The following is a 14813-nucleotide window of genomic DNA, read 5'->3' on the forward strand; positions in this document are numbered from 1 at the left end:
TAAAAAGCTTCTGCACAGCAAAAGAAATCATCAATAAAATGAAAAGGGAGCCCCACTGAATGGGAGAACATATCTGGCAAGATATATCTGATAAAGGGTTAATATTCCAAATATAAAAGGGATTAATAAGGGCATGGATCACTGGGAGTCACTTCAGAATTTGGCCTAGCCAGGTTACAAAGATATATACAAATGCAAAACTATATGATGTGTGCTCTATTATGTATAAGAAATATTTCAATAGATAAAGAAAAACATTAAAGAGCTATAAAGATGTTAACATTTATTCTGCTAATATTAGACCTAGTCCTATCCTAAACTGTAAGTAAACTGCTCAAAAACTATGAGTTCAAGTTTAGTTGTTGGTAAAGTTAGAAGCCATCAAGATTCCTAAGTTATGAGCCTATGATAGTCTGGGGATCTCAAGTGCTGCTTACAAAAATTCAACAGTAATTGGGACACTGGGAAAGCCTGTCAGAAACTAGATGCTTGCCCTTGATAAGGTAGTCTAGTTCCATGGTCGTCAAACTGTGGCTCTTTGGCCCCTTGAGTGTGGCTCTTCCACAAAATACCACGGCCTGGGCGAGTCTATTTTGAAGAAGTGGCGTTAGAAGAAGTTTTAAGTTAAAAAAAATATTTGGCTCTCAAAAGAATTTCAATCGTACTGTTGATATTTGGCTCTGTTGACTAATGAGTTTGTCTAGTCTAATTAAAAGGTGTGTTGCTTTGCTTTTGACTGGAGTTACACCCATGCACAGAGCTAGCACTGGCATCTCAAATAGTCCACCAAACTCTAAATATGCACCTTAGAATAATTTTGCCTTGTAGGCAAATCATTGAACTAATACATATTTAACAAAATTTCATAGGGGAAAAGAACCCCTCCAAAATATAAGGTTCGTAGGTGAAATAATAAAAGGAGAAAGACTGTGAACTCTTCTAAGGCCAGGACAAAAAAAAAAAAATACAAGATGGGCCTGAAATAACTTGTTGTGCCAGGAAGAAAGTCATCAGTAAACAAACAAGAAAATGACAAGAGCAGGTCAAAAGGACACAGAAGACAAACCAAAAAAGTTCCTAATTGCCAAAATATTTTAAAAAGATATTGAACTGAATTATAACCCAAAGAGTGAAATAAATAGTCATGAGTTTATTTTGACAAATGAATGGGAAAGAAGGAAAAAATACCAATTAACAAATGTCTCAAGAATGAGATATGTAGCAAGTTATCAATAGAACACCACAGAAATAACTCCCACATGCAAGATCTACTGATGAATACTAAAATCATTGGGTGAAAGTGTAAGCAGAAACGGAACGTTTATGTAGTCTCTGCATTAGTTTCCTGTGGCTGCTGTAATGAATTATTACAAATTCAGTGGCTTAAAACAACATAAAGTTATTCTCTTTCGGTTTTGGAGGCCAGAAGTTCAAAGTCAGTTACCGCAAGGCCAAAACCAAGGTGTCAGCAGAGTCATGCTCTCTCAGGAAGATGTAGGGAAGAATTGGTGGCCTTGCCTTATCTGGAGCTGTGTTTTTTAGCTCATGGCCCCTTCCTTTCTCCATTCTTAAAGCCAGCAACATGGCACCTTCAAATCTCTCTCTGCTTCCCCCTTCACACTGCCTTGTCTTCTGTAGGAAATCTCCCTCTTAAAAGGACACTTGGGATTGCATTTAGAGCCCACTCAGATAATCCAGGTAATCTCTTCTGATCTCAAAATCTTAACTTAATCACATATGCAAAGTTTATTTTGCCATATAAATTAACATTCGAAAATCTGAAGGATTTGGATTTGGATATGGGGGGGATGGTCAGTATTCAGCTGACCAGAGTATCAAAGTATGTCCCAAATAAATACAAAGATACAAATAACAACTTTTAAAAATAAGTAAATAAAAATAATAAATTTACAGTGAAGACTCCTGGCAGACACCACTTCAACCAACTGATTAAGGTTAACATCATTAGCGATACATATCAGTATTATGTATCCCCTCAAAAAAGGTTAAGGCTGTTAGTAATGCATATTGACATGTAACCCCTTAAAAGGAATACCACATCATTTCTGTGCTACTCTTTCCAAAAATGTATAACCTCATTCGAATCATACAGAAACAACAGAAAAACCCAAAGCTAGAGATATTCTAAAAAATATCTAACCAATGCTCTTTGAAAGGGTCAAGGTCCCAGAAGATACGAAAGACTTCGGAACTATCACTGAGAGAGGGCAACTTAATGAAATGCGGGATCCTGCACTGGATTCTGGAACAGAAATAGGACATTAATAGAAAAACTGATGAAATCCAAATAAATTCTATAGCTTAGTTAATAATATTGTACTGGTGTTAACTTCTTAGTTTTGGTAAGTGTTCTGTGGTTACTTAAGTTGTCAGCATAAGTAAAGCTGGGTAAAGGTTATATGAGAACTCGACTATTTCTGCAACTCTTGAGTCTAAAATTATCTAAAAACAGAATAAAGAAACAAAGGGAGGGAGGGTTAAAGGGAGGATATGAGTGCTTTGTTTAGGGCAGTGGTTCTCAACCTTTCTAATGCTGTGACCCTTTAGTACAGTTTCTCATGCTGTGGTGACCCACAACCATAAAATTATTTTTGTTGCTACTTCATAACTAATTTTGCTACTGTTATGAATCGTAATGTAAGTATCTGTTTTCCGATGGTCTCAGGCGACCCTGCTAGTGGTTCTCAACCTGTGGGTCCTGACCAACAGGTTGAGAACCGCTGCTATAGAGCCTAAGACCATTGGAAAAACAGCAACTGCCATTTTTCTGTTCAGCACATGCTCCAAAATGGTTTTCTTAAAGCCAGGCTCTTCTGCTCCTACTGATTCATGGTTACTTCCTTCCTCTAAAAATCTCTCAAAAGCCTCACTAGCTACTGAACCTGCCTTCTCTCCACAACCACTTGCTGGAAGAAACTCAAGACCTGCCAGATGGAAGTATACCACCCAAAGCTCCTCCTACTGACCATCCCACTGGACACCTAGAGACATCACAAGGAGGGCAAGCCAGACAACAGAAATAAGAATAGATGCGGTAGTGGGACAGGGCCTCCTGAGGTATCAAAGATGAGGAAGTGTGAGGAATGCAGTGTGTGTGTGTGTGTGTGTGTGTGTGTGTGTGCATGTATATATACATACACATATATGTACATATATATGTCTGACATAATGAAAGGGTAATATGCAAATCAACCAAATGGCAGAACGACTAGTGGCTAGGACATGCACTTGACCACTAGGGGGCAGACACTCAACACAGGAGCTGCCCCCTGATGGTCAGTGCGCTCCCACACGGGGAGTGCAGCTCAGCCAGAAGCCCTGAGCTGAACTCACAGTTGGCAAGAGCAGCAGCGGTGGTGGGAGCCTCTCCCATCTCCACAGTAGCACTAAGGTGTCCGACTGCCCAATCCCCATGGGAGGCAGGCCTAAGCTGCCAGTCAGACATCCCCCGAGGGCTCCCCGACTGGGATGTTGTGCACCGGGTTTCTAGTATATATATAAGCTTTCAACAGCTAAAAGGATATTGCTTCAGTCTGCACTTGATGATAACCAAAAGGCCAAGAAACAATTGTCTGCCATCTGCATAAGCTTCCATAATAATGTTCATCCTTTCTTTCTACTAAAAGTCACTATAACTAATTATATCTACTCTGTAAAAATATAACACATACACTTACTCTTCTGAAAATCATTCTTTTAATGTTAATACTATCCTGTACCAATGGATCAGAATTACCTGGAAGGTTTGTTAAAATATAGATTGCTGTGCCTACCCCCAATTTCTGAAATAGGGCCAGAGAATGTGCAGTTCTAGCAAGTCCCCTGGTAATGCTGATGCTGCCAGTTCAGAGACTACACGCTGAGAACAACTTCCTTTCAGTAACCCAATGTTTTTTATTTAAGAAATTTCCATGACAACTGCATACACATTTCTTGAATATATCTGGAGCAGTGCTATCCAAGAGCAGTGGTATCCAACAAAATTTTCTGCAAGGATGGATACATTCTTTACAAAGTGCTATCTAAAATGGAAGCCACTAGCCACATGTGGCTACTGTGCATGTGTGACTCAAATACTAACTTTTTTTTAAAGAACTCGTGGACATGGACAAGTGTGGTAAGTGTGTGTGGGGAAAGGTAGAAGAGGGCATAGAGGGGATACATGGAAAGAAATAAAATTAAGTAAAAAATTAAATTTAAAAAGAATTAATTTTTAAATTTTATTTAATTATAATTAATTTACATTTAAATAGCCACATATGGCTAATACCTACCATAATGGACAGAACAGTTCTAAAGGCTCTTGAGGAGCCAAAGAAGAGAGGAGTGGGGAGGAAGACAACATTTACATGAGTATAAGTGGCAAAAGTCAAGATTATGCACATTAGGTCTAACTGACTTAATTTAATCTAACAGCTCTTTCAGTATTTTCTATTGTGCTCAGAAGAAACCATGTCACATTAAAGGATAGTAAGGGTTTTGTAACATCAGTGAAACTACAGCGCCTCAACCCATTTAGCAAGAAAAGCAGCAAATCATAGAGCTCATTCCTTTTTACCTTTTTTTCTCCTGGGAACTACAGTCACCCAATCAGGTCCGCTGGAGTTGATTGGCATTTTGATATTGACACCACTTAAAGAGGAATAAAAAGAGTACAGACTTAGATTCAGGAATAGTTATTTTCCAATATGTGTATTTACAAATAAAAAATGGGTATGATTTCATAGAGGCTCATTAAGATTAAATATTCTCATAAATATTAATCAACACAATTAATAATTAATAACTAGGTCTCCAGAAATAAACAGGTCTTATAATCTGGATAGGAATTAAATTGATTAATTTTTCACTGCTTAGATTCAGAGAAGGCTCACACTGATAATATCTGTTGTCACTACCTAGTTCCTAGTTCTCAGGCTGCAAGCCTGTGCAGCAGTAAGTCACAGGCCAGATTCCTAAGGCCTTGCCCAGAGCTGAGGGGAGTCCTACTGAAGGCTCTTGGCCCCAGACATGTGCTCATGCAGTATCTGTTCATCATTACTATGGCTCTTTAGGGTCTGCTCCCCTTACTAAAACATGAACTCCTTGAAGACACAGATTGTGTCTCCTTCACCTTTTTCTTTCAGTACCTACGCGCACAGGCCCTGGTCTAGAGTCTGTGCTTAGAACACATTTGATGGAGGGCTGTGTGAAAAGTGGGAGAGAATGGAGCCCAAGAGAAAAATATTGAAAACCAGGTGAACTCTTCCAGAAACTGGGTCACAATAATTAGGTCTTTTACACTTACACCAAAAGCAAATTAAAAAAATAAAAGGCTAACTTTACAAACTCTTGATATGGGAACTTGCAGTCATGATTTTTTGTTTCATCAAAAGTCAATTCAACAGAGATTTGTTTTTAAATAATTCTAAAACTTTACTATATGCCAGGCACTCCTAGATGCCAGGGATATAATAGTAAACAAGCACCACAGCATCTCCTCCTTTATGGAAATGGCATTTAATGGGGGAGATAGACAAAATAACAATGAAAGATGTATAGGGGGTTACATTAGAGGATAACAAAATTTCATAGCTCAAGCCAAAACCAGTTTGGCTCAGTGGATGAAGCGTCAGCTTGGGGACTGAAGGGTCCCGGGTTCGATTCTGATCAGGGGCATGTACCGTGGTTGCGGGCACATCCTCAGTAGGGGGTGTGCAAGAGGCAGCTGATCGATGACTCTCATGGATGTTTCTGGCTCTCTGTCTCTCTCCCTTCCTCTCTGTGGAAAATCAATAAAATATATATATTTTTAAAAAATTTCATAGCTTAAATAAGTGACACTTAAGAGAGCATACAACTTTTAAAAGGGCACACATCAAGTTCATGAATTTAGAACTTTAAGGGAAGGAAACAAAGATAACTTTACCTCTGCAATTTCCCTGTAAAAATGCTTAACTCACTCTAGTCATGCAAAAACAATAAAGCAGCAGCCGAAACCAGTTTGGCTCAGTGGATAGAGCGTTGGCCTGCGGACTGAAAGGTCCCAGGTTCGATACTAGTCAAGGGCATGTACCTGGGTTGCGGGCACATCCCCGGTGGGAGGTGTGCAGGAGGCAGCTGATCGATGTTTCTCTCTCATCGATGTTTCTAACTCTCTATCCCTCTTCTTTCTTCTCTGTAAAAAAATCAATAATATATATATATTTTTTTTAAAAGAAACAATAAAGCAGCAAATCCAAATTAAGGGACTTTCTACAAAAGAGTGACATCAAAATTCTTAGCACTGTAAAAAAACAAACTGCAGACCTCTTCTGGATTAAAGGAGATTAAAGAGACAACTAAACACATTGTACGTAAACATTGAGTCAATTAGTTAAAATAAAAAAGATAGCTATGAAGCATATTATTGGGATAACTGCAGAAACTTGGATATGGGCTACATATTAAATAATAGTATCATATCAATGACAAATGTCCAAAGTATGATAACTGTGTTATGGTTATATGTTGGAGAAAGCCCATGTTCCTAAGAGATGCATATTCATGGAATTCAGTGCCATGATGTTTTGAGCTTACTCTCAAATGGTCTGGGTGGAAAAATTATACATAGATATACACATATAAACACACATACAGAGGGAAAGAGAGAGATAACATTTGTGGTAAAGCATTAACAGTGATAAATCTAAGTTAAAGATATAAGGATGCTCATTGTTATTCTTGCAGTTTCTAAAGATTTGAAGCCTTTTTAATACAAAGTAAAAAAAAAAAGAATTACAAATCATGCTATAATAAAGGGAAGCTTTGTATGTGATAATTTCATTTTTTCAAAAGATTTTCCCTTGTATTAATAGGATCTTCCAAGCAAAGTATTGTTGCTGTTTTTCCAAAACCAATACTATTTTTTCCTTAACAGTAAAAAACAAGCATTAGCTCACCTTATTTATCCATCGTTTAGGAACCCTAAGACCAAGATTAAGTTTCTTAATCCTTTCTGAATTAAGCAACATTATGAGCCACCAAGAAGAGAAGTAAAATATGGCTATCAGCTTACCATATTCAGGCCATAAGTTCAAAACAGTATACACAAAGATCTTTCAAGTGATCAATTTCAATCTTTCTCTTTCAGTTAGTCTGGTACAAAGTTTCAGAATTTTAACAGGGTAAACAATGCAAAAAATAAAATTCGTATCAGGACTCTGTCAAATATTTGGCACGCCATCTTAAATAATTTTTCCAGCAAAATCCCAGGTAAGTAGAATTTCTTTTTTTAAAATATATTTTTATTGATTTCAGAGAGTAAGGAAGAGGGAGAGAAATAGGAACATCAATGATGAGAAAGAATCACTGATCAGCTGTCTCCGGCACACCCCCCTATTGGGGATTGAGCCCCCAACCCAGGCATATACCCTTGATTGGAATCAAACCCTGAACCTTTCTGTCTGAAGGCTGATGCTTCTATCCACTGAGCCAAACAGGCTAGGGCAAGTAGAATTTCTTAATGATTCTACTGCAAAATGCCATCAGCCAGCCTCACCCTAAATTTGCAAGAAAGGGCAGGGACAAATATTATTTTATCCTTCTAGATTCACAGATGTATTGTTTGTTTGTTTGTTTGTTTTACTGGTAATATTTATGTTAGACATATTTTAAATTTGACACTAATTTCATTCTCTAACCTTTCTCTCATCTGGAATCCGAATAAATTATAAACTGTGCTTTCTCCTCTGTTAGGCCACTAAATAGATTGACAAGATAACTCATAAATGAGCAGTTTTCATTCACAGACAAAAAGTGCACAGAAATAAAATAATTTGTTTATAGTTATCAATAAATAGCATGTCTGAGATAGAACACGGGATTAAAACTAAAGCTAAAGTTTTTTTGCACTTCTTAAAGCCAGCATAATAAATACATTGAGTAGTGCTCCCTCTACTGGCCTTCTAAAAGCATAGCATGAGTCCATCAAATGTGTGAGCAAACTTAGGAGCAGAGCAGACTCCAGAAGAAACTCTTATAGACCACATACCTTTTGGTAGGAAATTTTACCACATCAAGTAATGACTGGACATAAAATATAAAATGTTTCAGGGTGTTCAATCTAATCAACAAAAATATCTCTTTACCAAAAAATGTTTAAAAAGTATATGTTTCATTAATATTTAAAAAAATTTATTCTTTCAAATAATTATAATTTTGATCATTAGCTTTTATAACTTTTTATATCTTAGAAATATTGTTTTATTTCAGCACTACATAGAATGTTGAAGAAAATATAAATTTTAATTCATACTAATTATTATGAATAATGCATTCCATTCTACACATTAGTACATATATTAATCATTATGCTAAAAAAGTTTTATATTTGCCGAAACCGGTTTGGCTCAGTGGATAGAGCGTCGGTCTGCGGACTGAAAGGTCCCAGGTTCGATTTCAGTCAAGGGCATGTACCTTGGTTGCGGGCACATCCCCGGTGGGGGGTGTGCAGGAGGCAGCAGGTCGATGTTTCTCTCTCATCGACGTTTCTAGCTCTCTGTCTCTCTCCCTTCCTCTCTGTAAAAAATCAATAAAATATTTTTTTAAAAAAGTTTTATATTTACGCTCAAAAATATAAAACTGTTAACTTAAAATATATAGTTTGCTGTGGTATTTCCTGACTTCCCATGTTCATCATTAAATTAACCCAGTAATGTGGCTATATTCATAGTCTTCTTCCTATTAATAAATGTTTATATGATTTTAACAACTGATATGTCACTTCAAATTATTTTAGTTTAACCCTGGCCAGTGGCTCAGTTGGTTGGAGCATCATCTCATACACTGAAAGGGTGCAGGTTCGATTCCTGGTCAGGACACATATCTAAGTTGCAGGTTCAATCCAGGTAGGGAAGCCTATGAGAGGCAACTGATCAATGTTTCCCTCTCAATTGATGTTTCTCTCTTTTTCTCTCTCTCTCCCCCTTCCTCTCTCTAAAAATCCATTTATAAAGAACACATATCCTTGGGAGATGAATTTTAAAAAGCTTTAAAATGTTATTTTAGTTTACTAGACATGAAGCTAAAACACTGGCCTGACTATAAGTCCTCTTATCAGCCCTGTTCTTGGATGATTTGTATATGTCCTATTAATGATCTTGCTTATAGAGCTATAGATGTGCTACCCAGTTCTGAAATGAATCATAAATATGAGGGTAAAAAATGAAAAATCAAGGGTCAACAGTCTTTAATTTGAACTGAAATAAACGCTAAGCTTCACTTTTAAAAAACCAATCACAAAGCATAAATCTATGTTTACTTTCTTATTCACCACCGCTCCTGAATTGGGCCAAGTTCAGAGGATGTAAGTAGCACATAATCAAAACAAGAACTCCTCCCCAGTGTGACAATGTGTCCTAAGGGGGACAAAGACAGCGAAAAGGGACTCTTAGGTCACCCCCCGGACAGGAAGCTTGTACCTCTGGAAAAAAGCACTCTCTGCAGCGGTCAGGAGGCCCTTCTGGTAGCCACCTTTGAAATGGTTAATTCTGCTGCTGCAAGGGAGCTTCTTTGGCTTGAAGCAGAACCAGGGCTCTCCGGTGTACAGATCTGTAAAGTTACACAGGGGCAGGATCCGAGGAAGACACACGTTGCACTCGGTGGTTTCAGAAATTCTTCCCGAACGAAAGAGACTCTTGAAATAGACCCTGTCTGGCTTCTCTTCCTGGAGGTGCTGAAGGACTCTGATCCCTTCGCTGGGGTGGACCAGAGATACGGACACTTTAACTCTGCCCGGCCAGAGCAAAGTGAAAAAGACCTTGTAAAACCCATTCTGGTAGTCCACCACTCTGCCCACAGCCCCTGCCTGCAGCTTAGGGGAGTGGATTCTGGCCTGCAGGTAGTCTCCACCATATTTCTTGGGCTGTCTTTGAAAATCCTGCACATGAACCAGCACCTCTAGCTGGCTTCCCACCTTGAAGAAGTCCGCAGAGTTCAAGATGACAAAGTAGCTGGAAGAAGGGTCGCTGCTCTTCAAAAAGGGGACAGGGCCCACGTCAGGTATCTGCCACTGTAAGGCGGTCAGCAGGGAGTCCTCCTCCACGCGCTCCTGGCTGGACAGAGCCTGGTGTTCATAGTCGCAGTAAGGGTTCCGGCTAGTTCCTACCACCTGAGAGGAAACAAACTGTCCACTGCTGTCGATGAATGTGGCTGAGACAGTCTCACGGTCCAAATACTGGAAAGAAAAGCACAAACTCAGAAACCATCGCTACAATAAATGTCGTTATATTGAACCAAATAAATCTCTACTTCAGTTTAAATTTTAATATAACTACGTGGGATGACACTGTTTCAAAAAGCAAAGCTCACTAGTTGCACAGGGCTATGTTACTGTAACATAATGAAATCAAAATGAGGAACAGTCATGGAGGGATCCCCACACTTCTGTGAGGTTTACCTCCAGGAGCTCAATCGGGTTCAAAAGTAAATACTGGAGAAAAACCCCCTCTGTGCTTCCAAAAGAAGTGAAAAGGTATCATTCTGAAATGTACCAACCAGAGCACTGTGTTCTTATCAAGGCCTGACCTCAAGAGAAACTATTTTATTATACTAGAGGCTAACCCACTGGGGTTTTCTCAGAGCCTAACCAAACCTGGATAAGGGACATGCCCAACTCCAGACCATTCTAACCATTCTGTCCAACTTAAGGAGTGTGGGGAGGGCTGAGAAGCACTGTTAAGTTCACAGCCCAGAGGCACAGGCTCACTGACTGACTGAGATTTAATCGCAGGATTCTAAAATGCTTCACCTCCTCCGCACCTTACCACCACTCCACTAAAAGCCTATTTGTAGGAGTTTCCCCAGTACATCATGTCCAGCTTTCAATAAAAAAATTATGAGCTTATACTAAAAGGCAAAAAAGACACAGACATATCAAGCATGAGAAACAGATTCAGGTACAGAAGGGATGTTGGAATAATCAGATCAGTTACTTAAATCAACTATGATTCATATGTTAAGGCAAGCATGTCAAACTCACAGCCCATTGGCCGCATGTCTTGTTTATTTGGCCCGTGTTAGCTTTTGAGTTTGACATGCTTGTGCTAAGGGCTCTAATGGAAAAAGCAGACAGAATGCGAAAACAGATGGGCAATGTAAAAACAAAAATGGAAATTCCAAGAAAGAATCAAAAAGAAATACTAGACAGAGCAGAGAGGATTTTTAGGGCAGACAAAATACTCCGTACGTATGTTATTATAATGATTGACGCATGTCATTATCAGTTGTCCAAACCCTCAGAATGTATAATACCAGGAGTGAACTCTAAGGTAAACAATAGACTTTGGATGATTATAATGTATCAATGGAGGTTCATTCTTGGTAAAAAATAAATAAATAAATAAATAATAAAATAAATAATAATAATAATAATAATAATAAATAAATAATTTAAAAAATGATAATAATGGAGAAGGCTATGCATGTATGGGGGCAGGGAGCATATGGGAAATACCTGTAATCTTTCTGTTGGGTAAACCCTGCCAGTTGGTTTTTCCTTTACTTTTTTTGTAATATAAGAGCCTGACTTCAAATTTAATTGACCAGGCATTTTAAAGAGGCATCCACTTCAAAGATGGCTATCTAAACACACACACACACACACACACACACACACACACACACACACAGCCTTGCTTCTCCCCAGCCTCCGATCTTTGATTTAGATAACTATTTGGGTCACTTCTTTCCTCTTTCCACACTTTAAATTCTCACTCTTATGTTTTGAATTCACCAATAAAAAGTGCTAGACCCTCGCAGCCCACCCTTGACACCAATAAAAGTAGAACCCCAGGTCCATAGTCCCTCTCTTTCTCTACCCACAACCTCACTGTATGGGGCCAGACATACAATATACCCCTGTCCTCTGTGACTTATGAATAATAAACCTTGTTCTTTTTTTCCAAGTTTCATGATGGTTATTGCTGTGTCCTGAAATCATAAGAGCCACAAGGCCAGCCCAGCCACAACACTGGTTATCAAAAACTGAGACTGGCACAAAACACTTCCTCTCTATTTCATTGCAAGCATAAAACTTCTCTAGGATATAATGTCTTTAAAATAAAAATTTTAAATTTAAAAGAAATGCCAGAGCTCAGAAACACTATAAAGGGCTCATCTGCGGAAAGAATCTCTGAGCTTGAGGCTATGTCCACAGAAACTTCTAAAACTAAAAAGCAAAGAGGAAAAAAGAATGAAAAATGGGAACACAATATTCAAAAGCTGAAGAACAAATCTCCCACACATATACATTGCAAATTGTTGCATAACTTTTTTTAGTACTTAACCCATGCAACAGCTGAGTTAAATTGCAAGAGGGGGGAAAAAAAAGACAAAAAACAAAAACAAACAAACAAAAACAGAACAGTAACAACAAAGCAAAAATTACTCTCTTCAACAGCTAATATTACCTGTTATCACTTAAATAAGGCTCGGGCTCCCCATCCATGCCAAACCATTTCAAAATACTTTACAATATAAAAATAATCCCACACAAGCTAAAATTACTCCCAAAACACAAGAGAAGTTTTAATGATCTTCTTGGACTCTTATTATCTTAACTCTCATTTTCTTCCACAAAACTTTTACTTATGAAATTCAAAATATAATAATAACTGAACACAATTTTTAATACAGAATGGAATTCTTTGTGGGGCAATACTTCAAAGTTAATGCTCCCTTTCTATTGCAAATGTTTGTCTTTATAAATCACTAGAAGCCTAGTGCACAAATTCATGTATGAGTGGGGTCCCTCAGCATGGCTGAGATCAGAGCCCATTAGGGCTGGCTGACTATAGGGATAGGAGCCATGGGAGGTTGGTCCACCAGAGGGAGAGGCTGCTGAAGGTTGGCTGGCTGGGGAGAGGGGCCTCAGGAGGTTGGCCAGCCAGGGGAGGGACTAAGGGTGGTTGAGCAGCCAGGGGTAGGGGCTACAAGAGGTTGGCCAGCCAGGAAATGGGGCCACTGGAGGTTCTGATCTGGGCGATAGGGGCAGCAGGCTGGCTGGGGGAAGGGAGATTGTCTGTGGGAGCACATTGACCATCAGGGGGCATTCCTTCATTGAGTGTCTGCCCCTGGGTGGTCAGTGCACATAATAGCAGCTGGTCAACCAGTTGTTCTAGTTGTTCTGTCATAATGGTTACTTAGGCTTTTATATATATAGATTCTTTCCTCTTGGGCTATACCAAAACAGGTCATGGGGCAGATTTTATACTTACATGCAGATATTTTCAAGTGGGAGGATTTCACTATTTCATGCAAATAGGAATGAAACAAACAAAAAAACTGGAGTACCAATACTACATTAGTAGGGTCTCTCCCTACTAATGCTTGGGAACTATTACATCAAACAAAATAGATTTTTAAACAAAGGTTATAAGAGACAAAGGACATTTTATAGTGATAAAGAGATCAACCCAACAAGAGGATATAACCCTTATAAACATTTATGTACCCAACATAGGAGCACATAATATATAAATTAAAAATTGATGGGCAATAATACAGTTGTAGTAGGGAACTTTAACACCCCATTGCCATCAATAGATAGATCTTCAGACAGAAAATAAACAAAGAATCAGTGTCTTTAATTTACACATTTGACTAGATGAAATTAATTGTTACTTTTAGGGCTTTTTACCCCAAAGCACCAGAATATACATTTTTTTTCAAGTGCAGAGGAAACATTTTCCAGGATAGACTACATATGAGGCCACAAAACAAACCTCAATAAGTTTCAGAAGACTGAAATCATATCAAGCATTTTCCCAACCACAATGGTATAAAACTAGAAATCAATTACAAGAAGAAAACTGAAAAATACACAAAGACATGGAGACTAAATAACATTTTACTGAACAATAAGTGAGTTAACAATAAGATCAAGGGGGAAAAATCAAAAGATACATTGAGACAAGTGAAAATAAAAACACAACAATCCAAAATCTATGGGACACAGCTAAGCAATCCTAAAAGAAAAGTTTATAGCAATTCAAGCCTGCCTCAAAAAACAAGAAAATTTTCAAATAATAACCTAACCTTACATCAAAAGGAATGAGAAAAAGAACAACAAACAAGGCCCAAAGTGAACAGAAGGAAATAATAAAGATTAGAGCAGAAATAAACAAAATAGTCTAAAAAAAATACAAAAGATCACTGAAACTAAGAGCTGGTCAAACAGATTAAAGCTCTTGGGAATCTCACAGGAGGGGTTACCATCTGAATTAGATGTTAACCCCAGAAGGCATGGTCTGGGCATTCTGACACAAACAGCAAAAGGAGCAAATGTCCCTTGGATTTTGGTCCCAACTCTACTATGAGGCAGAGATCAGATGCACCTCCAGAAAGCATCCATTTGCTTTAAGAACATCACTCCCAATTAAGAGATGGAGAGAAAAATTATTTACAAGACCTACTTCAGCTCTTGTCCCAGCCTATACCCTGCAGAAATGGCATGCATGTTTGCAACAGCACAGAGCTCTCTCCCACAAGTTCCTTGGGCAATGAGTTACATGCCATTCTAGGATCAATGTATTACAAGACCACTTCAGCCCCTACTGTGGAGCCCCCACAAGAGATGCCCCCATGAATGAAAGAAGGTATTGTCCCCATGCCCAAAAAAAGCATGGAATTTTAAAAGCATAGCTACATGCCCTTTTGCAATCTTCCACTTTGCACAAGTGGGCAACCGTCATTGCCAAGGCAGTTAGGAAAATAAATTTGGCCGATGCCAGCATGGGGTTCTATCCCTACCAATGCTTGGGAACTGTTACATG

General features: G+C 38.5%; 1 protein-coding gene across 5 annotated transcripts in view; it reads right to left on the minus strand.

The window, feature by feature from the left end:
- The window catches only part of NXPE3 (neurexophilin and PC-esterase domain family member 3), a 69668-nt gene that overhangs the window by 19222 nt on the left and 35633 nt on the right, over positions 1-14813 (minus strand). For all 5 annotated transcript variants that reach the window (XM_084875469.1, XM_084875470.1, XM_084875472.1 and 2 more), the window contains exons 3-4: positions 9462-10216; positions 4580-4653 (exon numbers count right to left, since the gene is read on the minus strand). In XM_084875469.1, the coding sequence (XP_084731595.1) occupies positions 4580-4653; positions 9462-10216 (829 nt within the window). The remainder of the gene's footprint in view (positions 1-4579; positions 4654-9461; positions 10217-14813) is intronic.

This window comes from Pipistrellus hanaki (assembly GCF_964339955.1).
Source record: "Pipistrellus hanaki genome assembly, chromosome: 2".
Classification (NCBI taxonomy): Eukaryota; Metazoa; Chordata; class Mammalia; order Chiroptera; family Vespertilionidae; genus Pipistrellus; species Pipistrellus hanaki.